This window comes from Chenopodium album, chromosome 25 (genome assembly GCF_948465745.1).
Source record: "Chenopodium album chromosome 25, dcCheAlbu1.1, whole genome shotgun sequence".
Classification (NCBI taxonomy): Eukaryota; Viridiplantae; Streptophyta; class Magnoliopsida; order Caryophyllales; family Amaranthaceae; genus Chenopodium; species Chenopodium album.
Window position 1 is genome coordinate 31,372,182 of NC_137858.1, and position 24,403 is coordinate 31,396,584.

At 35.1% G+C, this 24,403-nt stretch overlaps 2 protein-coding genes across 2 annotated transcripts; both read left to right on the forward strand.

The window, feature by feature from the left end:
* Positions 1–4,338: 4,338 nt before the first annotated feature.
* On the forward strand, positions 4,339–5,172 carry LOC145613966 (uncharacterized). Its single transcript, XM_081668993.1, has 2 exons — positions 4,339–4,536; positions 4,630–5,172. Exons 1-2 carry the CDS (start codon positions 4,339–4,341, stop codon positions 5,170–5,172), a joined length of 741 nt encoding a protein of 246 aa, XP_081525119.1.
* Positions 5,173–8,540: 3,368 nt separating this feature from the next.
* Positions 8,541–23,464, forward strand: LOC145614552 (retinoblastoma-related protein-like). Its single transcript, XM_081669610.1, has 19 exons — positions 8,541–8,804; positions 8,931–9,035; positions 9,230–9,334; positions 9,601–9,743; positions 9,838–9,934; positions 10,009–10,055; positions 11,301–11,502; positions 11,739–11,805; positions 11,935–12,114; positions 12,200–12,393; positions 12,712–13,588; positions 20,075–20,231; positions 20,372–20,444; positions 21,695–21,889; positions 22,000–22,116; positions 22,223–22,367; positions 22,483–22,589; positions 22,927–23,042; positions 23,122–23,464. Exons 2-19 carry the CDS (start codon positions 8,937–8,939, stop codon positions 23,264–23,266), a joined length of 3,066 nt encoding a protein of 1,021 aa, XP_081525736.1. The 5' UTR covers positions 8,541–8,804; positions 8,931–8,936; the 3' UTR covers positions 23,267–23,464.
* The last annotated feature ends 939 nt before the right edge of the window (positions 23,465–24,403 follow it).

A 24,403-nucleotide genomic window follows, 5' to 3' on the forward strand; every position in this document is an offset into this window, starting at 1 on the left:
CGTAGGCTAAGGTAGTTGTCTAGAAATAGGGGGATCATGAAACCCGATTCTACTTGTTTGTGGCATGTCTGGTAGTTGCTTCCTTTAGTTGGTTCGACACCAATAGTGAGTTTTTGCTACATCCATGTGAGGTTTACACTTTTTCAAGCCTTCTACACTTACTTGCATGAGCGACATGGATCCTTGACTATAGCAGACCTAGTCTAGAATCTTGACTCATAATTCTTAAGACCGAGACCGAACCATCTAGGGAGGACAAAGGCATCTTTTTGAGGTGGTAATTTTTCTTTTCTAGAATAGTCTTCATTTTTATTGGTTTTTAGGTTTATATTTTCCTACTTGCTAACCATTTGAGCCTTTTCCCTTCTTTTCAAGCCACATCTTTAGAATTTTGAGCCTTTTGTTCCATTTTTGGTTTTTGTGAAGCAAATGATCATTTTATTGGAGATTGTGGTATATGAGTTTGGATATTGGTTCATATTTGTAAGCAAGCTTATGTTTTGTATATTTTGTGAATGATGGCAAGTGAATAAATGAAAAGGCCGTCCATAGTTAAAAAAGCCAAGGACATTACAAGTGCAAAGTTGAAAAAGCTGTCCAAAGTAAATGTTATGAACTTGAAAAAAAAAGTGAAAAATTGAAAGTGCAAAAATATTTTGATGTGAGTTTTTCTCCCTTTTAAGCATTGAGGACAATGCTTCATTTAAGCTTGGGGGAGAAGCGTTTACGCTTTTTGTATATATGATTGTGAGTATTGTATATATGATTGTGAATATAGCTTTGAATAAGCTTGGGGGAGTTAGTTTGCCTTTGTTTAGTGATTACTTAGTTATGAGAAGGAGGTTTAATCACCCAGCCCTTTGCTTCACTAATTAGGGACACCACCAAATTTTAAATTTTAAGCCTACCCTCACCCTTTTTGCCCTTACATTACAACCTAAGAAAGTCCTTATGACCTAGAGGTTGAGTCACATATCGGGGGAGGTAAATATGATTCATAGCATATGGAGAGGGAATGCATAGTCAAGACGTCGAGTAGCCCAAAATTATCTTCTTTTCCGGTTCCTTTGAGGAACTATTGAGATGCTCACTAGAGGAAGATTTAAAACTAGTAGGGAGAACGCGGTAAGATTGAATGGGATGAAGGTAGATTGTGATTACTAGTTCTCTAAGCTTAGCATATTCTATGTTTCAATCAACCTCGGATATCTTGGAACGTGCATACCCTTATTTGCTTAAGAAAGTTGTTTATTCATTTGAAGTGTAGTCATTTTGTAAAGTCCAATTCGTAAAGGTTTTGATTTTATTTTTCTTCTGATTTCTTTTACTATTTCTTTTGTGATTTGCCTCCTGTTTGTTTATTTGTTGAGAGTTATGGGTTAAGCTCTTAGGAAACCTTTATGAGACCTCACTCGTCCTCATAGGCGACTTTGGGGTTTAAAGGGTTTGTTGTAGTTAAAGACAACCGTGATTACTACGAAGTGAGTCTTAGTGTATATTCTCATCTCATGTCTTTCTTTTTCCTTTTTGAATGAGTTTTTCATCCTTTTTCTTGCTTGCTTAGTTTTGCCCGAGGACGAGCAAAATTTTTGCTTGGGGGAATTTGATGAGTGTCATTTATGGCACTCATTTTTTCATTGTTAGGGTGATTTTAGATTGCTTTTATAGCTCTTTTTATTCCTTTTTCCTTAGTTTTGCTCTTTATTTCTTTAGTTTGCATTTTCCTTAGTTGATTTTCCATTTTTCTTGTATTTCTTGGCTTATTTTGCCTTTTCCCTTTTATTTGTTTGTTTTCTTTTATTTTCAGGTGAAGATCGGTGTCCAAGGAATCCCAAGGTCTTTTCCTGGGGTTTGCATTGCTTTGGATGCTTAGTGTTCTCCCTTTGAAGCCCAAGTATGGAGTTGTGCAAGTTCCAAGTTTCCTTAGGCCGTGCATTCAAGTCGTGGGGGCACCCATTTTGGTGTTGAACCCACCATAGAAGCCTCTTGGATCTACCAACTCCTGTGTTCATCAAGAGCATCAAGTGGAGCGCACGAGGAGCGTCAAGTTGAAGGGGAAGAGAGCTGCCCTGCTCCTAAGCACGGGCGCGCGCGACCAAAGCGCGGTTGCGCGTGGCCTTGGCGCGGTCGCGCCTCTGGTGATCTCTGTTCTGTACCCTCTTCTGCACGGCCGCGCATCTTCTTGGAGAAGGTCGCACTTGTACGGGTCAATTTTGGACGATCTAACTAACTTCTCTTTGTTAGTTTTACTATTTATAGATTTTTCTTCTATTTTTAGAGAGAATTAATTAGAGAATTCATTTAGGAAGTAATTAGAGAGAGAAACTTTAGAGAGAGAAACACTTGTTCTTAGTATTTTAGAGAGAGAAACTCATGGTTGATGATTGATGATTCCAAGCACATTTACTTTGATTTGATAAAATTTTGTAAGGATTTTCTTTACTTTAATGCAATCTGATCTTTAGCTTTTGATTTCAATAGTTTTGTTGATTGTTCAAGTTTATTGATTAGTTGATTGAATTTGTTTGTGTTAGTTTTGATCTTGATTTCTTTCATGCATTGTGAGTAGTTTGCTTGCTAGGAATGCGGTGAAGCATGTATGAGTGATGGATCATAGCTAATTAGGGGATGGTGATTGATTTAGCATTTTGATTAAATTGGTTGATTGATTTTGTGCATGTGTGTGATTAGTTAAAGAGTAGCTAACTTTGATTGTCATGCTAGATTGCATTGTGAGTCTACTTTGATACGAACCATTGATTAGTAGTTCGCAATTGTCGATTGAGTTTGGTTCGAGACGTTCCTAGTTAGTGTCTTTCGTAGTGACCGCTAACTAGACCTCTAGGAGATAGCTGTTGAGCTCTTTTGATTGCATTGTCTATCTTCCCTCACAATACTTGAATTAATCAATCTCCAACCCGATTAGTGTGTGTCCATTACAAGTACATGTGGATCCTAAATCCCTAGTGTCTTGATATATAGAATTACTTCGTTTGATTAGTTGAATTTAGATTACCTACACTACCTGTTACACTTTGAAGTAGCTTGACATTGACTATAAAGAATTCCCCCCCCCCCCCCCCCCGCCCAATTCCTCGTGGTTCGACTCGGACTTGCTCCTAAGGCTGTTCAAATTCGAGTACCCGGGTTTTCGGGTACCCGAAAACACGAGTACCCTGTTCTTCGGGTAATTCAACATTCGGCCCATGACCCGACTCGGGAATATAATCTCGGGTACCCAAGGTTAGGGTACCCGAAATTCCCGGGTCGGGTCATAGGGTACCCCTTAATTCATAAAAATCTAAAAATTTAATTGCAAAAAATAAATTTCATAAATTTAATGGAAAAAATACAGAAAATAAACAATAATTATTGTACTTAAAATTAAAAGCTTAAACATTATCTTATTCATCTCCCCATTAAATATGATAGATCTAACCCACCTTACCTTTCACCCGCAACTCAAAATCAAAAAGTAGAGATAACAACTAGGTAAAATAAGATTAATAATCAAATGAACCATCTAAAATACTCAATTACTACTCATATGCAGCAATGACATAAACCACCACCAGCAGGCGTAGATAGTGTTAATTGCTTCGAGCCTAGGCGGCGGTTGCTGGTTTCGATGAAATCCAATAGCAACAATATGTAGGATGCAAGGAGGAGAGATATGAGGGACTTGAGACTCGAGGAGAGATGCAAGGAGGAGAGATATGAGGGATATGAGGTCGGGCTATAGAGGAGCGAGAGCCAAGGAGGAGATGAATGAGGGGCTGCTACCGATAATATAGAAGAAGGTGAGTGTATTTTCTTGAGGGAGGAAGCTGTGGAGGCGCGCGAGAGAGAAGATCAGAATTGAAACCCTAACTTCCTAAGTGAAAGTGAGTAAGTGAAGTGGGTTGGGCTGCTTGAGTGCTTGGGAATCCAAGTAAATATTTTTTTTAATTTATTAGCGGGAATACGGGTACCCAAAATTAGCAAAACGTGCCCCATGTCCCGGCCCACGAAACTACTATTTTAATGGGACGGGGACCCGACCCGGAAAAAACTGGAAAAAAAGGCCAATTTCCCATCGGGTTTTTTGCGAGTCATCGGGTAATCGGGTCGGGTTTTTTTTTTTAATTTTATATTCCAACGACCTAGAATTCACCGTCCGTCAGCAAATCAAGCATTATTACCTAAAAACACGACATAAAAGGCTAAAAACATATATAAAACTACGAAGAAACCTACCCTATGAACGCCATAAATGACACTCATCACCACCATGCTTGGGTCGAGATTTGGAAGGCCAATGTTTCCCCCAAGGTCCAGCACTTCTAATGGAGAATTTGTATGGGCACTCTTAATGTCCGTAGTCTCTTGAAGCACCGCCATATGATTGATGATGCTGCCTGCTCCAGGTGTCTCTCGGAGGAGAAAACCATTCAGCATGCCTTGGTGGATTACGTGAGGGTGCGTGATTTGTGGAAGGACTGCCACTGCACTGCTATGTCAAAATGTGAAGGGTTTGATTTGGTCAGGGACTTAATTGTAAGTTGGAATAAGCTAAATGCCTTAACTGTGCAAAGAGGCATGACTCTAATGTGGTGTGTATGGGGATAGCGCAACTTGAAAGTGTTTTAGAATAAGTGCACTCCGAACAACATAATAGCTAGCCGAGTTGAGAGGTATGTAGAGGAACAAGGGAGCTATGCTAATCGTATTTATGCTGCTACTGGACTTCATCAAGCCCCTAAGAGCTCCAACAAATGGTTAGCACCACCTGCGGATGTAGTGAAAATCAATGTCGACGCTTCCCTTTCAAACGAGGGATGGGTAGGCTTGGGTGTGGTGGGAAGAGACGCTGCAGGCACGGTGTTGTTTTCGGCTACAAGAAGGTACCGTGCTTTCTATCCCCTTGATATTGCTGAAGTCAGGGCACTCTTATTTGCATTGCAGCTGGGTAAGAAGTTCAATTGGAAGCTCATTGTTGACATGCTTTCGAAGAGTGATGAATGCTTTGATGACCTTAAAATAGTCCTTGGGAATATCCTTTTCTTAGGATCGAGTTTCAAGTCTGTTCTTTGGTCTCATGTAAAACGTGATGGCAAATGTGTGACACACGCTTTAGCTAAGCTTATTCCTTATAGTTTTGAGCAAATCTGGGAAAACTGTTGTCCCGATTAAGTTGCTCTATGTGTACATATGGATCATTTATCTTCTAGTTAGTATAATGCTTAGCCTGTCTTCAAAAAAAATAAGTAGCAATCGATTTTTGTACATCTTCTTATGTAGACAATATGGTGGGAAATTACAAAATAAAAAAGTGACTGAACTTTTGGAAATAGGTTATTATTAAGTGTATTATTTAGGGAAAAGGCTCCACTGTGGTCATGCATTCAAGCATGGTGGCGTCCAAAGGGAAGGAAGTTAGAGCAAAAGAGTCGCCAACAAGTTTTAGGAACTTGTAAACCGTTCACGGGTGTCAAGGTTACACCTCATTCACGATCACAAAGATCGCTAACTCCAAAGTGGTCCGTCCGGAACCATGACTGGATATTTGGGGATGATGGTATGAATCCAACCTAAAAGAGCTTGAACCCGCCCTAAATAGGCCTCTATTTTATTCTTCTTATATTCATGCGCGCTTTCCGATCAACATATAATCATTAGGTTAGCCCTAAACCTGTTTAATCTTTGTTGCTTTGATTATTAATGCACAAATAAATCTATTTTTGGCGATCACTTTAATTAAAATTATATTAGCCTAAATCAAATTATTAATTATCTTATTAGGCGTGATTTCAAGTACAAATTCCCTTTAAACCTGGAGAAAAGGCGTGATCAAACAATAACAATAATATATGAATAAATCAAGCAACATAATAATATTGACACAATAATCATCATAATAATAATCACATAATAGTAGCAAGATCCTAGGCATGATACTAACATGATTAATAGCAAACCCTAGCATGTCACTAAATATTAATGATCAAAACTTTAGCCCTAACATGATACTTGAAAGAAATAATAAAACATCCTAACATGGTACTAGGAGTTAAAATAATTATCTAAGCATGCTTTCTAAAGGAATAGAGCAATTGAATTAGTCACTCTAAAGCCTCGTACCTCTTTCTATTAAAAGAATACACACGTTAGTAAACTTCAATAAAATATTAAATCAAACGATTAGATAGATAATTGAAATAGAGATTTATGACCAAACCCTCAAAACTATCAACCTTTCACGTCTAGGGCAAAGACAACTTCGAGTTTGGCTAGGAGTGTTAGTGTCTCGCAAAGAATGTATAGTGTGTTTAGGGAAAATGTTTAGAAAAGAGAGAGAAGAAGCTTTTAGCTTGTAGAGAAAATTTAATGATTGTTGGAAAATCAAAACGGAGGAAATCGCCCCCTATTTATAGGAAAAAAAACGACCGAAAAGATCAGAATTTGATCCGAATTCAACCTGGAATAAAGCAGGTTTCATCACGGAGCGATAGGATTATCGCGAGGCGATGATGTTATCGCATCACGATATACCCATCACGGCGCGATGGAGTTATTGCAGCGCGATGGAGTTATTGCAGCGCGATGGATTTATCGCGGCGCGATGGGTTTATTGCGGCGCGACAAATTCCGTACGATAAGATTTCGTACGGAATTCGAATTCCAATTAAATTGGGTTAGTCGAAGTCCGTACTTATCTTTATTAAATCAACTTTAAATCTTTTAAAAACACTTGTTTTATCAGTCATAAAATCTTAATCCTTATCATTTCAAAAATAGGATAATTATCAATCCTAATGCCTTTATAACTTAAAATAATCTTCTAGATATTTCTAGAAAATCAAGGCCTGTTCACATTTACTGAACTGAGCTGAGCTGAACTGAACTGAACTGAATTGAACTTATTGGAGCTGAATAGAACTGAAATAAACTTATTGGAGCTGAAATGAACTGAACTGAGCTGAAATGAATACTTTATGTGAGAAGGAAATTAGGAGCTGAACTGAACTAAACTGAACTGATTGGAGTTGAACTGAACTAAACTGAATGATTGGAGCTGAATTGAACTGAACTGAACTGAAATTAAGTAAATGTGAACAGGCCCTAAGATTATTCTAATGATTTTAGAAATATAATTAAAAGATAATGGACCGTCCACATGATCATTGGGTCCGTACATAAAACTCAAATAAGGCCCAGTTTAGTATTTTGGCCATAACTTCCTTGTTATAACTCGCAATTGGGCTTATAATATATCATTGAAAAGATCTTTTCGATCCCCATTCAACTACACAATTATTGGACCCATATTATGGACCAAACTAAACTACTGTATATTGGACGTTTTTTTATAAATAGGATACGAAATGAACAATTTTAAAAGGGGGAATATCACGAGACTCTTCCACATTTCAGCTTGCTTGATAATCAACGACGTGAAATGTACTCATCACTGGATTCGGATTTTGGGGAGACACAATAAGGTGTTTATACAACCTTATATGTAGGGATGTCAACAGGGCGGGGTGGATATTGGCTTCCCTATCCCATCCCCACCTAACATTTTCATCCCATATTCGCGACGGGTCCAAAATTCATCCTCATTCGCTTTCCGACAAGTACAATTCCAAACCCATCCCCGCCTCACCCCTCCCCTCCACTTGGATATCCACTCCCACCTAATTTCCACCCAAGACTCGCCTAATCCCCGCCTTCCAAATACAACAATACTAGTATACTACATAATATAGTTTACAATTTTTAAAAAGAATTGTTAATATTACACTTTTTTTATTTTAATATTAGTATATAAAACAATGTATTGTATTTACTACTTTAATTTAAATAATGTTTTAAATATTAAATAGTATAAAAGTATACAATTTTATTTTTTCTAAATATATAGATGTGGATATGGGATTAGGGTGGGGATGGAGCGGGTACAACATAAAATCTACCCCTATCCCATCACCCATGATAGGTATGGCTTTTATCCCCATCCTTGCCCCACCACCCGCCAAACCGAAACCCATCCATGCCATTTTAGGCGGGTATTAAGTGGGGTGGGGATGGGACGGATACAAAAATGGGGCGGGTGAGGTGAGGATGGTGCAGATACAACCTAAAATCCACCATCGCCCTATCACCCATGGTGGGTATAATTATCACCCCACCACCCACCAAATCAAAACCCACCCCTGTCCCACTAAGTTGGGGATGGGACAAGTCTCCTATAGTCCTATTTGACTTGCCCACAGACATTCCTAGATACCACATTAGTATAATTGTGCTGGTTCTTATCACACGGATATGTTCAAGTAATTTAGAGATGTCAAAATATGACCCGACTGATCCGACTCGAAACCAACTCAAAAAATACTCAATTTAAATTTTAACTCGTATTGACATAATAATTTGACATGACTCAAGTTTGAAATGCACTTAATTTGACCCGACCTCACCAAACCCGACTTAAACACCCTAATTCACACCTCTATAATCTAAAACTAGTACATCGTATTCCGAGCTGAAAAAATATTGTTATGTGCAAAGTACTAGGCTAAACAATTACCCGCCAAGCTCAGTTCACCAAATGCTCTTCATCTTCTCCATTTTCTCTCCTTTTTCTTTCCCAACCGCCGACGATATCGCCGACCTACTAAATCTTCACTGACCCTTTAATACCCTCTTCGCCGACAACTCCATTGATAACCTTCAAAGCTTTGTTTAACCTTCAATACCCTGTTCTCGATTTGCAATTGTTTTCGATCCAAGGCTTTCTTCGACACTCTTTTGATAATAGTGTGGTAAGTTTCTTACAAAATTTAAGTCTTTGTTTTTATTTATCATTTTATTGGTTATTGTTGTTGATTTTATGAATAAATTTGAGATTTTTTTTCTTTTTGGGTGATTTTGGTTTGGGTTTTGGTCAGAAATTCATGAGTCCTTCTGTTGTAAAAATGGAGGAATCAAGCTCTGCTAATTTGAATAGTGATAACAATGGTGAAATTGAAGCTCGATTCACTGATCTTTGCAAGGTATTTGTGTTTATTCTTGTTTAATTTTATTGAATCTTGAGAAATTTCATATAATTTGTTGAATGCTGAATTTTTAATGTTATGAGAACCCTTTTTTGTAAAGGGTTTTATTTTTGCAAGTTTTTCCTTTCAAATTCTGCCTAGTTTGTTACAGGATTTGGGGGTTTAACTCTGCAATTTAAACTTTTTCGCAGAACCAATTTTCGTTGGATGAAAAGATGTTTTCAGACGCACTGAAATTGTTTACTGATAGCAAAAATATTTTGTTGAATAATGTGTCGCCTATCGGAAGCACAACGGTACTTTTTCATCTCGAGTAGGCTTTATAAGCTATGTTACTTAGACTCGGGTACTTGTGTTGGACACGGGTCCATATCCAAGTGTCCGTCTTATATCTTGGACCTAAATGGAGTATGGAAGTGTCCAGCTCCTTGTCGATCGTCTAGGATTGTACTCGGGTACTAAGGTGAAATGAAGAGTCCAAGTAACGTAGTTTATCATGATAGTTGTTGGTTATTCATGTTTACTTTCAATTTCTTATGTTTCTGCACATCTATGATTTCAGCCAGAGGAATTAGAGAAATATATGTTTGCCTTTGTTCTCTACACCAGTAAGAGACTGGGTGAGGGAACTACAAGTGATAAGAATGAAGGTGGTAATCGGAGTGGAGTTACCTTGTGTCAGATACTAAAAGCCGTGAAGTTGAAGTACTTCGTCTCCCTATAATTTTGATTATAACGTTTTTATAAGTGGACCGATTTTGCTGTTCAGGATGTGATTGTTTCTATTTTCTTTTGCCAGTCTTGTAGATTTCTTCAAAGAGCTTCCTCAGTTTGTTGTTAAGGTTGGCCCAATCTTACGTAACATGTATGGTGAAGATTGGGAGAAGAGACTCGAGGTATGTGGAAAATCTGACTTCGGATGCTTTTTCTTTGTTTAATGTATTGAAGTATCAACTCATTCTTTGATCAGGTGAAAGAGTTGCAGGCCAATTTTGTGCATTTGAGCCTTTTAAGCAAGTAGGTCTTCTCTTTCTCTACTGGTTTTCTTTTCTGAGTATATGTCTTTGTTTTGTGGACTAAAATTTACTAAAACTGGGCTTTTGCAAATCATACCAGATTTATTGCATAGTTTATAATTATAGTTAATATAGAAGTCCCAGAGACCCAGAGCTCTTTGTGTTGATGGCTATATTTGGGCTGCCATTTTTCATAACACTTTATGACGGATATTTGTCTTTCACTCTTTCTTATGTGGTTTCCATGTAAACTTTTTAATTGGTTAAGTCTCCCTTATACCATCTATGGCGGACATAAAAAGTTGAGCTGCGATGTTGTTGAAGAACTTCATTTGCATTATGACAAGATTAACATATTAGGGTAAACTGTTATTTTACTTATTTGATTTGCTTTTACCATGAGCAGATACTTGCTTTCTTTAACCTCAGAGTCCTGCCTTGGAGTCACTTTTCTAGCCATAGTATTTTTCTTGCTATATTTTGAAGACGGACTAAACTTGTTATCGTTTCTCCTATGGTCTATAGTTGTAGTCGACAACTAGCTTTCTTGATTCATTGGATATAGTTATACTATATATTCATTTTTTCTCATTTTCAAAATTTATTCTTAGGCCATCTTCCATTTAGAGTTATTTTTTTTATGTATCAGTGGACTTTTAAAATTTGTTTAGGCAATAATTACTGTTGAAATTGGCTGTGTTTGAATTGAGAGTTAAATTGTTTGCAGATTATTAGTTGCCTACCACGTCTAAATGCTCTCAAAACTGATGATGTATCAGTGTAACTCTAATAATGTAAGCTGTATGAGGGGGAAACTAAGAAGATAAGCGACTGGATTTTAAGATAGATTGAACCTTGAGAATAGTAAAAGCTTTCGTCATTATTGGGTACTGTACAAACCATGCTAAATGCAACTGTGGGAACTAGGAAGAGGGGAACCCATACTTCATGTACAGTACTGTGGTTGTTGATATCATGTTTGGCATAGCTGAGCATACATGCACTATGTAGCATTTCTGATCTCTCATTGTGAATGAGCATGCATGCACTATCATTATGACGTGGTTAAGTTCCAGTTTAGATTTTGTGACGGGGACAATTATCATTTATGCAATGAACCCTTTGTAATCAATTGTTCCTAATGTTAAGTTACCTTATAATCTTTTATATTAGAATCGTCAACATTGTTCCTAATATCTTTGTGAGATATTGATTGGGACTAATTGCTGTGTCATGTCTTTTTAAGGTACTACAAGCGAGCATACCAAGAATTTTTCAAGACAAATGAAGCTGATAAGGAGGTTGCTGATGCAAGCACCTCCTCCTCCTCTGATAGCATTTCAGACTATTATAGGTTTGGATGGCTGCTGTTTCTGGCCCTCCGTGTCCATGCATTCAGCAGGTTTAAGGACCTAGTAACCTGCACTAATGGATTAGTCTCTATATTGGTAAGCTAAGACTAATCACTTCTTGTAGTATTGACTTGTAGTATTGTGGGTGTTTCCTCTCTAAAGGATTTATTAAATGCAAGAAACATGAAGACTTGAACAAGTTAGTGTTCTGAGTTAGTATAGTGTGATTATTTTCTTAATCAGGATTTTATATTTATGTGAATTTCTTGAACCATTGAATATACATCAGATTCACTGCTAGCTGCCATTTTAAAAAGTTAAATTTGATGCAGGCTATCTTGATTATTCACATCCCTGCTCAGTTGAGGAAGTTCAATGTTCTTGACTTGCCATTATTTGGTACAGTGCTCACAATAGATTAATGTTCTCTTTCTTTGGCTATATTAATCTCCTTGGTGTTTAGCGAGGAGGGGTAACTCTACCATCTGCGGATAGCATTAAATTGATGGGAATAAATATCTGTTTCAGAAAAGAAAAGTGATCGAGGTGTGAACCTGATCGCATCACTTTGCCAAAAATATGACACTTCTGAAGATGAGGTGAAGCAAATGATGGAGAAAGCTAATGAATTGATTTTAGATATTTTGAAGAAAAAGCCATGTACAGCATCAGAATGCAAAACTGAAAATCTAGACAACATTGACCCAGGTCAGTAAGATTTATGTTCTTGTATTTGACTGTTTGACAGTAATTTGACCCAGGCTAGCTCAATTACTATCTTTGTTGAGTGCAGATAATTTGACTTTCTTTGAAGATCTGTTGGAAGTCTCGTCACTTCCCAATTGTATTACCATGTTAGAGAAGGATTATGATGCTGCAATTTGGAACAAGGGTGATATAGATGAAAGAGTCTTTGTTAATGTGGATGACAGCCTACTCGGATCAGGGAGTCTTTCTGGAGGTGCCATTAACATAAGTGGTACTAAGGTAATCTTTTTTTAATGTGCAAATTTATTATACAACCGTTTGTGAATATCACGCTATATTATATGATTTATATCAATTTTCCCCATGCACTTTTGAGTCTCCTACCTTGGACTTGGAGAATGGTTATAAACCCCTCAATTACGTGTATTATTTTTTATTTACCTAATATATTTATTTTTTTACCTGTAGCATGAATTGGAAAGGCTTAAAGTGGTGTGTTATTTCATTAGATAGTAAGGAGTAATGCACAAATAATGTTTTAATGTATTCTAATAATCCTTTCTTTCTTTCTTTTTTTTTTTTAACTCGTAAATTCAGAGAAATTTAGACGTAATGACCTCTCCAACGAAAACAATTGGAAGTCCACTTTCACCTTGCCGATCACCTTCACTGCATGTAAATGGGGCTCGTGGTGGTGTCAACATAAGAATGATGTCTACACCAGTGAGCACTGCAATGACAACTGCTAAGTGGCTTCGTACTTACATTTCTCCACTTCCATCCAAGCCATCTCCTGAGCTGGAGAAGTACCTTATGTCATGTGATAGAAATATAAGTAATGAGGTTGTACGTAGAGCTCATATTATTATGGAAGCCATTTTTCCTAATAGTGCTCTTGGGGAGAGATGTGTTGCTGGGAGTCAACCAAATTCTAACTTGACGGACAATATATGGGCACAACAAAGACGGCTGGAAGGTTTAAAACTGTACTACAGGGTTTTGGAGACAATGTGCACAGCAGAGGCTCAGTTGTTGCATGCAAATAATTTGACCTCTTTGCTAACCAATGAAAGGTTTCACAGGTGCATGCTTGCATGTTCTGCAGAACTGGTTTTGGCCACTCATAAGACGGTGACAATGTTGTTTCCAGCAGTATTAGAGAAAACTGGGATTACAGCTTTTGATCTTAGTAAGGTGATTGAAAGTTTTATCAGACATGAGGATTCTCTTCCAAGAGAGCTTAGAAGGCATTTAAATTCCTTGGAAGAGAGACTCTTGGAGAGCATGGTTTGGGAAAAGGGTTCCTCAATGTACAATTCTTTGATTATTGCGAGACCAGCTCTGTCTGCTGAAATAAATCATTTCGGATTGCTGGCTGAGCCAATGCCCTCCCTAGATGCAATTGCTGTACATATTAACATGTCCACTGGAGGCTTACCTCCTCTGCCATCATTTAAAAACGAGATCGCAGCAGGTAAACTCTTTTTAACATCTTCAAATAATTAATTAAATACATAATGTGAATTCAGACTCTTTGAGTTATTTACATATGGGGATTTGTGACTCGATTGATTATGAAGTTTTCATGATCGAATCAGTTTGCTGCAGGCTTATCACAATTTGTGCTCTGTTAGGTTATCTAAAAATATGAGGGTTCTAGGAAATTTAGCATGAGGATTATGCCGCTAGGATGCACAGACTCGGGTACGGGTGTCGGACTCGGGTACGGATCCAAGTGTCAGACTCGAAAATTTCTAAAATCAAGGATCCGGGGACACGTTTTAAAAGAGTCTAAATTTAGGATATGGACTCGGGGACACGTTTTTTAACCAAGGCATTAACATACATTTTTGATATTAAAAATCAGAATAATGGAAAATTTTAACTATATTACTGATTGAAAATCTTAATACATAAAGTTGTAGTTCCACTTTTTTAGAGCAAACAAGAAGGGGAAAAAAACAGAAATAAAACATCATAGTCTAATGAAACTTGAACTTAACCAAACAAAAAAAAAAAGAAAAAAAAACAGAATCATAGCCTAAAGCTCCAGAACGTCAAAAACTCCACTTATTCATCATCTTCAAAAAGTTCATCATCTTCAAAAAGTCCATCATCTTAGATTCTAGTTCTCTTGCTCTTCATCATTAAAAAATCCATCTTCAGTATCTTCAAGAAATAAATTCTCAAAACCTTCAACATACTCATCATCAATAAATAGTGAATCTCCACCTAAAAAATAATGAAAAAAAAATCAGTATTCCAAAACTAAATTAAATATATTAATATTTGTTGAAACTATGAGTAATTTAAAATATAATATGAAATACTCACCGACATCCCAATAACTGGATGGACCTCTTTTGTACTCTTCTTTCTTCCTAGACATCATTCTTAAATTGGTATGGACATAGACAAGAGCTTCCACTCTTTTTGAAGTTAGCCTATTCCTCGCGATGGAATGAATATTAGAGAAAGAACTCCAGTTTCTTTCACAGCAGGAGGAAGATGCAGGTTGTGATAGTAATCTTAAAGCCAATGCTTGCAAAGTTGGTGTTGATGAACCATAACTAGCCCACCAACTCAAAGGATCTTCATGAGCCCTAGCTTCCATTACATGATGTTCACTGAAAAAGCCCAATGTCCCAGAGAATTGTCCAAATTCAGCATAAACTTTTCTAAGATCATCAGAATTTTTGAACATCTTTTTGAAACACAAATCTCTGTTTTGAGATACTTCTCGATCAACATTAGGTGCAACCCTTGGAACCAATGCACTACCTCCTTGTAACCAAGACTCACTATAATATTTCGGAACTAATGAATGAGCCATACAGTGAAGGGGAGTATTACTTTTATTCCATCTTGATACCAAAACACCTTGAATAACATCAAAAAAAGAGGATTTTCCAGTAATTCTATCTAAGCCTTCTTGCTCATAAATTTTCTCTCTAACCTCTTCAATCATGGTATCCCACATGTCATATATTAGATGCAAACATGGAGTATCAAGATCAGCTTTCCTTAACATATTATTAATGGGGGCTGTAAAACTCAGAAAATATTCAACTTTGTCCCACCATCTATCCGAAATCACACATTCCTTAACCTGATCAGCCTTGCTTTCTAATTGTGTCTTCCTAAATGTTTTCCATTCAACATCTAAAACCATTTTTTCAAGAGCATTTTTTGTTTCAAACAAACGTTCTGCCATGATAACATGTGAGGCAAAACGTGTTTCTGCTACTTTAAGAAGTGCAAGCTTTGAATATTTTTGAAAAATAGTAAGGGCTTTCTGATGATTCAAAACAAATATAACAATGGCATCACAATCTGACAGTAAGGAAGAGATCCACTTACAGTCATCATACTGGCTTGAATTGGCAGTGGGCTCGCATATGCTTTTGAGTGCTAAGTTCATACTATGCACAACACAAGGCGTCCAAAAAATGTGAGGATATTTTGCTTCAATTTTTTCACCTGCTGCTTTGAAGTTCCCAGCATTATCAGTGATAATCTGCACCACATTATGAGCACCTTCCTTGTCAATAACCTTCTGAAAAAGACTAGCAACATAATCTGCATCTTTTATGTTACCACTTGTGTCAAAAGCTTTGAGAAACATTGATCCTCCACCCGACACTGCCATGACATTGATGAGAGGCCTCTTTTGCCGATCAGTCCACCCATCCGAGCATAATGATACTCCCTTCTTCTTCCAAGAATCTCTGAAAGGCTGATTAAGAGTATCAACATGTGTTACCTCTTGCTCAAGTAAAGAGAGCCTTAGCCTATTGTACGGTGGAGGTAGCCAACCAGCACACTTACTGTTCGCCAATTTAAGACAAAACTGGCGAAAGTAAGGATTCCTGACTAGTGAAAATGGAAGTGCGGAAGCATAAATCATCCGAGCACATTCCTTATCTAACTCATCTCTGTCAGCAGCGTTAAAACAGAATTCCACAGTTCCTTTTTTCTTTTTCGGCTGGATTAAATCAGTACCCGGAGGGAGGGTCACATAATCCAATTTCCTCTTTGATTCATACGCTTCTCTATTCTTCAAATTCTCTGCCTTTTCATGCTCTTGCTGCAATTGTGCCTTAACTTGATCGGACATACCCTTACATCCTTCGACACCTTGACCCGACAAACATAAGAGATGGGCTTTCACTTTTGAGTATGAACCAGTCACTAATTTGAGGCAATAGTTGCACGTCCATTTCCTATTACCACCACTAGTTGCGTTTCCGACAATAGTTACATGATTCCATAATGGTTTGTCATCGAATGATGAAAATTGGTTAGGACTAGGCCTTTTTGGTGCTGAATTTCTTTGGGGGTTAGGCGTGGAGGAGTTTGGTGAGGACATTGATACAGAGGGATGATGATACAATTGGAGAAAATTTCAGTCGAGGTGTGAGAATTTGGAGATCCATGGATGTCCTTTATATAGTATGAGTAATTGATAGCTGGGGAGACTAAAGCTAAGAGAATTGTAATCGACATATTTTGGGAGCAGAGGAAGCTTGAATGTGATTGTTTAGGGAATGAATAATTTTAATGGGAGTAGTAGATGGATGATAATGATAGTGCTTTGGGAGGGTAAACTTATCCTACTTGATATACGTGTAGGACATATCTTTTTATGTATAATTGTATAGTACTCCTATCTAGTATGTAGTACAACTTTTTAAAAATTTGATTAAGTTATGATAAAATGATATGTATATGGCATGATCATAGATTGAATAAGTAATTTAAAATTGTTTCAAAAAAAATAATGTAATTTTAAATTTGATTAAGTTTATGATAAATTGATAAATTTTAAAAATGTAATATTAAATTTGATAAATTGATATTAGTAGTCTTATATTTCATAATCATAGATCGAGGATCAATGATCTTTACAAAATGATCATACCCTACGTAACGGAAAGTTTAATAAAACTTATGATCTAATGATATTAGTCAACCTTATATGTTATATGGCATGATCATAGTTGAATAAGTAATTTTAAATTTGATTAAGTTTATGATAAAATGATATTAGTAGTCTTATATTGCATAATTATAGATCGAGGATCAATGATCTTTACAAAATGATCATACCCTACGTAACGTTAAGTTTAATAAAACTTATGATCTAATGATACTAGTTAACCTTATATGTTATATGGCATGATCATAGTTTGAATAAGTAACTTTAAATAAGTTTATGATAAAATGATATTAGTAGTCTTATATTGCATTATTATAGATCGAGGATCAATGATCTTTACAAAATGATCATAACCTACGTAACGTTAAGTTTAATAGTTATGATCTAATGATATTAGTTAGCTTAGCTTAGTTTATGATGAATTATAATGATCATAGCCTATGTAACGGTTTAGGGTTTAGGGTTTGGGATTAGGTTTAGGGTTTAGGGTTAGGGATTAAGGTTAGGGTTTAGGATTTAGGGTGATTAGGATTATTTAGGTTTACAAAAGTTATCATAATCTATGTTGGAGTGAATATTATACAATTAATCTTAATAATTCGAGTGTTATATTAATTAAAAATTAGTTTTTTTAAAAAAAATTTACAACGAACGTACACTTGAATGAGTAAAAATAAGAAGGATTTATTAAAAATTGATTTGAGCCTACATATATAACAATATAACATTAAACGTACATTTGAGTGAAAATGAAGGATTTTGTTTTTTTTTTTTGTTTTATTTTTAATAATCCTTTAGATTTTTATAATAGTTAAAAATAATTATTGAAGGTCGCAAAGAATTAACATTTTTTTCAAAGAAGAAAATATAATATAATATAATGTTGTTTCTCTTAATCATTTTAATGTATACATAACATTTTTTTTGCAAATAATATATATATTTTTCTAACAAATATAATTTTTTTTTTTAGGAAAAGAAATTTAATATGTATACAAATTACTCTTAATCATTTTTAATTTATTTATAATTTTATCGGATTTAAATTAATGGTTGACCTATCAATATTTCAAAAGATCTTATATATATATATATATATAATAATTAAATTTTTTGATGCTCATTGTTACAAATTTAAAGGTTCCCCCCCCCCCCCCCCCCTCCCCCCTAATTTTGCAACATAGAAAGTATATTTATCATTAACACCCCTCTAATTTAAAGTTTTTTCCCCTAATTTTTTCCGCGACATAGCTATGTAGTGTAATTTTTGTAAAAAAAAAAAAAATACTATGATTATTCTAATTTACGTAATGGTAAATTTTTTTTTGAAATGTTAGGATTTCTTTTGAAAAAAAATTGTCATTTATACCATGATTTTTAATTTATGTCGTACATACTTTGTATCTATTATATGTAGTACTAGATTTTGTAATGTTATGATTTCTCTAGTATAAAAAATTCTTATCATTTCTATTTTTTTTTAAAGAAAAAGTACACTATGATTTCTAATTTATGTAGTATATATTTTGTATTGTTTATGTCTAATATTAAATGTGTGGTAAAAAATTATACAATGTTATGATTTCTCTAGTAAAAATAATAAATTAAAATGTTATCATTTCTAAATTTGAATTTTTTTTTTTGGATGGAAGTTATACATACGTTGTATCTAATCTTAATTACATTGTACAAGATTTTAATTATTATATTATCTTTTTTCTAAAAAAAAATAAAATAATATGATATCAAATTTAGGTACTTTGTATTGAGTGTAAAAAAAAAAAAAAAAACAAACAGGTACTTTGTCTCAAATCCTAAGTCTTAAATGGTTTCAAAAAAGAAAAAAAATCTTAACTCTTAAATATGTAGCCAAGAATTAAATATGATGATTTCTAATTTAAATATCCAAGTTTTTTTATTATTTTAAATGATAAATATATAAATATCTAATCTTAAATAGGTAGTACTAAATTCCTAGGAGTACTTTTTTTTTTGAGGAAAAGGAAACTAATAAACAAAATGACTTTTCAACTACACAATTTAAAAGATATGGAGTATGTACAGACTAGCATGTTGAAAATAAAAGGAAAATATTTGAGAATAAAAAGGAAAATATTAATAAAGAATTAAAGATTACCATCATTAAATACAATTGTCAAAATTATAATATTATTAGATAGAATTGTAGGGTTCCCTCAGAAAATAAAAAAAATAAAAAAAAAAAGATAGAATTGTAGGGTTCTTCACACGAAGTAGAATTGTAGGAAAATTTGTTACTTTATTCTACTGTAACACCTAGTAACTAGTAAGGCATCTAGGGTAAAAAAAAAAATTATAAAATAAATGAAAATAATTAAATGGGCATTTACTGTTTTCCACTTTACCAAAGCTTTACAGCTGTCTTGGACTTGGAAAACTTACTGTACACAACAAATAAACACAAAAAAAAAGCTAAAATTTAATCTAAAAAAGATGCTTCATCTTCTTCCTTTGTCCTTCATCTTCTTACTGTACAAAAAAGACGCTTCATCTTCTTCTTCATCCTACACAAAAAAATACAAATAAACACAAAAAAAATGGCAGCCCTTATGGAGGAATCCAGGTCCGACCCTTGGGAAAACTCCGCCTAATTAAGTTTGTTCAAAATTAGGCGAGTCCACTTTCTCTCCCAGGAGTCCGACTCGTATTCCGTGTCCGCACCGGGGTCGCGTCGTGTCGACGCCGGTATGGCTGGGTGGTGGGCCGAGTCCGTGCAACGCAGTTATGCCGGTTTCAGGATTCTTACAAATCCTGCTTCCCTTCATATATTGTGTCAAAATGAGCATATTCTGACTCTCTGCTCTCCTAGTCTCTGCCCTATAGATTGCATTGTTTAGACAAGGAATTGAGATAGTATCGTGCCATAAGTAGAGATCAATTGGTGGTCAAGCTCTCACCTGTTGCTACTTGTTTTAGATTTGTGATAAGTATGTTATTGCAAATTACTTCTGACTATGTACTATCTCCGTGCTGTCATTGTAGCTTCAAATGGAGATATTAGGTCTCCAAAAAGAGCTTGCACAGAGTATCGTAGCATGCTTGTAGAACGCAAGTCTTTTACATCACCTGTGAAGGATCGTTTAATAAACAACCTCAAGCAGAAGCTAACTCCTCCAGCTTTGCAGTCTGCTTTTGCAAGGTACTGTAAACTATTAAATTAGTGGGAAGGACCTGTAAATTCAAATTTCTTTATGTATTTTTTAGTGTTTTGGAAAAGGCATATTTCGTTACTTTGATTTGGAAGATTTATTTGCACTTTGGGTTCTGGTGTTATTTCAGTCCAACAAGGCTGAGTCCTGGTGGTGGAGGAGAAACTTGTGCAGAGACTGGGATCAATATATTCTTCAGTAAGGTATGAGATGCTAGTGCATTTTAGCAGCAAACTGAGTGTTCTTGGTCATTTGCGTCCTCTGTTTGATGAGTATCTTGACTTAGTTTGACTGACCTTTAGTGTCTTTGGGATTAATGTGTTTCTTCAGTATGGTTTGAGAGACTAATGCTTTTTACCAGAAAATTGAATGCCCTTATCATTGCTGAGCTCTGGTTGTGGAGTTTCTTGACTCAGCTATATTGACTTTTACTGTTCTCTTTAAAACAAGACGGCCTTTTTTTCAAGCCTTGAGTATGCTTGTGCATTAGGTTTGAGCACAATTGGGAACCTGATCAAAGTGTTAGAAACTGAAACCAATTCTTGAAAGTCAAAAAAATCGGTTCCTAAAACTTTGGAACCGCCAGGTACTCTGGCCATCGTTATAATTGTTAGGATTTTTTTTTTTTTTTTTTTTTTTTTTTAAAAAAAAAAAATCAATTTTATTCAGTTATTGGTTATTCTATTTAATTTACCAAATACCATTCGATATAATAAAATTCTCTTTTTTAAAATAAAGATATATTAGTATTTTTCAGTTAACCAAGTGCCAACTGGTTTTTTATTTTTTGAATAAATGTATTATTATTATTTATTTATTTATTTATTTTTTAACCAAATCAACTTGTTTTGTCTGATACTAGTTATTTGTTACACTAAATTATTGGCATTGGAGTTTCACTTTTCTCATTGGTCTTTGTTGTTGTCCCTGTTCTTCCTCATCCAACTTAGTTGCCTGATTTGGCGCCTTTTATTAAATGCCACTCAATCGTCTTGTATTTGAATTTCACATTTTACTCGGTGGAATTTTTCTCGCCCCACTCCCTTCCCCCCAAAAAATACTTCCACTGTTTTTATTTATTTGCAACATTTGACTTTTACACTATTCACATACTCCACTTTGACATTTACATTACTTATAACTCCATTTTGGCTTTTACATTACTCATATACTTCCCCCAGAAACACTAGCTTCGAAGATTTTTAACTAAGGTAAAATGTAGTCATGTGGTATCTTGTTAGATTCGTCTCAATTTATAATTTCATAATATCATTTATTTATAATTTTCTACAAATTAATAATTATTGGTGATTGAAAAAATGCATTGGTAAGAATGAAATGGAAAGTGTTGCAAGTAATAAAAATGGAAGTATTATATGAAATTGTTGCTTGGTTTGGATAGTTGGACCCTCTGCTAGAATTTTCACTTAGATATTTTGCATTCTTGTTTCAGATTGTGAAGTTGGCTGCTGTCAGAATAAATGGTATAATTGAAAGGCTAGAAAAGCCTGACAAGCAGTCTGAGACTCAGCAATTGAGGGAGAGTGTATATTGTTTGTTCCAGAAAATTCTTAATCAGCGGACTTCACTTTTTTTCAATCGCCATATTGACCAAATAATCCTGTGTGCTGTCTATGGAGTTGCAAAGGTCTGTATATATTAATTTTTCTAAAAAAAAATCTCAAAAATATAACGGGGATTAATTTGGCTCTCACATCATGCTTCTTGAACATTTTGAATAACTTTGCTTGTTTTCAGATTTCTCAATATGAGCTTACATTCAAGGAGATTATTTTAAACTACCGCAAGCAGCCTCAATGTAAACCCCATGTTTTTCGCAGTGTATTTGTTGACTGGTCTTCTTCACGCAGAAATGTAAGTTCAGTGAAAACTGCTTAACTTTAGTACTGTAGCTAACAAGCGTTTTTAACCTCATTGGTCAGGTGGCTAAAATCTGAGCTTTTGTTTGACCTTCTAACAGAGACAAGGGCAGGATCATGTTGACATCATAACGTTTTACAACGAGGTCTTTATACCTTCTGTGAAGCCTCTTCTTGTTGAGCTTGGCCCTCATGCTGCATGCACGAGAACTGATTTAATTCCCGAAAGTAATAATGACAAAGATGGTATGCTTTGTGATGAGTATTTTGTTTTTGCTTATACAGAGAATGAAAAAGAAGAAAACACAAAGAAACTTTTATTCTTAGCAAGGCTTAGCTTCATTTTTAACTTGTTAATTAGGTCAATGCCCTGGGTCACCAAAATTATCTACATTCCCAAGTCTTCCTGACATGTCTCCGAAGAAAGTGTCAAAGAATGTCTATGTCTCCCCATTGCGCTCATCCAAGGTGAGTTCTCATACAAGGTATTATTGAGTTTAACTCTTTTGGTTTAAATTGAGGCATCCTGGAAGACTAAGTTTATAAGTAGCCAGGGAAATTGTTCTCTTTATAGGTGTTTTCCATGGATATAGGTCGAGATTTCTCTAGAGGGAATAACATAAATCTGTACTCTGGAATCTGAATCTATTACAGTTTCAGTTATATCCTTTTGCAAGGTTCTGCTAACCAAGATTCACAGCCGTTGTCCAACATAAATTTCTGAGCCGTCTTTGACATTGCCATATAGTTTTAGCTCACTAAACACTGACTCTCGCGTGTCTGATTTTCACAATTTCCACTGTAGATGGACGCTCTAATTTCAAACAGGTCAAAGAGTTACTATGCTTGTGTGGGGGAAAGCACTCATGCTTTTCAAAGCCCTTCCAAAGATCTGACTGCCATAAATGATCTTTTGAATAGGTATAGATTTGATTCACTGACTTCAGTAAGACTTATGCTATATGTGATGATGCTGATTGTGCACTTCTTATCTTCACAGGAATGTTAGGGGAGCACTGAATTTTGATACTGATGTTGGCCTGGTAAGCGACTCTCTTGTGGCAAATAGTCTTTACGTTCAGAGTGAAAATGGTGCCACTACCTCATCTGCAGCGCCATTAAAAACAGAACAGCATGATTCTTAGTTAAGCGGTTGTACATGAATGATGTATATTCTAGACTCCTCACACTCGTCTACAACCATTTTCTTTCATTTTAGCATAGTCAGACCTGAAGTGAAAGAGCTGTATGTTTTTAGCATAGCTGCCATCACTTTCAGACACTTGTGTATTATCTTATTTTTGTTAATAGTTTTATGTTATTTGTTTCTTTGTTTTTCTGAAGTGCAAATTACCATGTGTTTATCGCCTCTTTCGTCTGTTCTAATTATTAGATATTGATCTAAGGACTGAGGTCCTCTCCTCTTCAACTATTGAATATGAATTTCACTAATATTGATTTAGATACAGCAATCTGAAGTTCTGTAAGTGAAAGTTTAAGATTTGACAAAAACCAGGGTTTGATTATAGTTTCACTATTTATTCTCAAAGACATTGTGTAGTTTAAATATGTGGGCCTTTAGGAATCAATCAAAATTGTAATCACGCAAAGAAGCATCCAAACCAAGTCTCCAACAAGAACAAGAAATAAAACTAAATCATATAAATATCTACAGTAGTTGAAATGAATAATCAAGTATAAGAATATAAGAATATAATATTTTCTCTATTTAACAATCCATGTACCATTTAGACTTTTACAATATACGGAGTGATTTATTTTGGGGAAAAATATTCTGAAAGATAGTTATGTTTTAACCCTAACTGCGTTTTATTTCTAACATGTAAAAATGTCATTACTTTATTTTTTATTTTTTTTATGAGGCAATGTCATTACTTTAATTGTTGGGTAGATCTCGGTATATATATTTTTTCAGATTTTTAATGTTTTATTAATGACCATATTTTTTGGTTGGTAGTGTAAAAATCTATGGTGCATGTATGGTAAAACAGAGAAAGAACAAATATTCTTTTTTTGCTATAATAATATATAAACTGTCAAAAATAAAATAAAAAATAAAAAATAAATAAAAAAAAAGGAAAAAAGGAAAAAAGAATTAAACTACTAGTATATAATATCCTGTTGCCTTTCACTGTTGAAACCTACAGAACATGCTGTAGCTTGTAAAGCTGTATTGACAGTTCATGTTCAACCTTCATAATATTGAACTTTGTTCTTATTATATGATACTCATATATGAAAACTAGTCATTGTTTAATTAT

Bases quoted from the DNA above. Each gene is read 5' to 3' on its own strand.
- LOC145613966 (XM_081668993.1), top strand. From the start codon at position 4,339: ATGGGCACTCTTAATGTCCGTAGTCTCTTGAAGCACCGCCATATGATT. The intron at 4,537-4,629 runs GTAAGTTGGAAT...AAAGTGTTTTAG, and splicing joins ATTTGGTCAGGGACTTAATT to AATAAGTGCACTCCGAACAA.
- LOC145614552 (XM_081669610.1), top strand. From the start codon at position 8,937: ATGAGTCCTTCTGTTGTAAAAATGGAGGAATCAAGCTCTGCTAATTTG. The intron at 9,744-9,837 runs GTACTTCGTCTC...TTCTTTTGCCAG, and splicing joins CTAAAAGCCGTGAAGTTGAA to TCTTGTAGATTTCTTCAAAG. The intron at 22,368-22,482 runs GTATGCTTTGTG...CTTGTTAATTAG, and splicing joins AAGTAATAATGACAAAGATG to GTCAATGCCCTGGGTCACCA.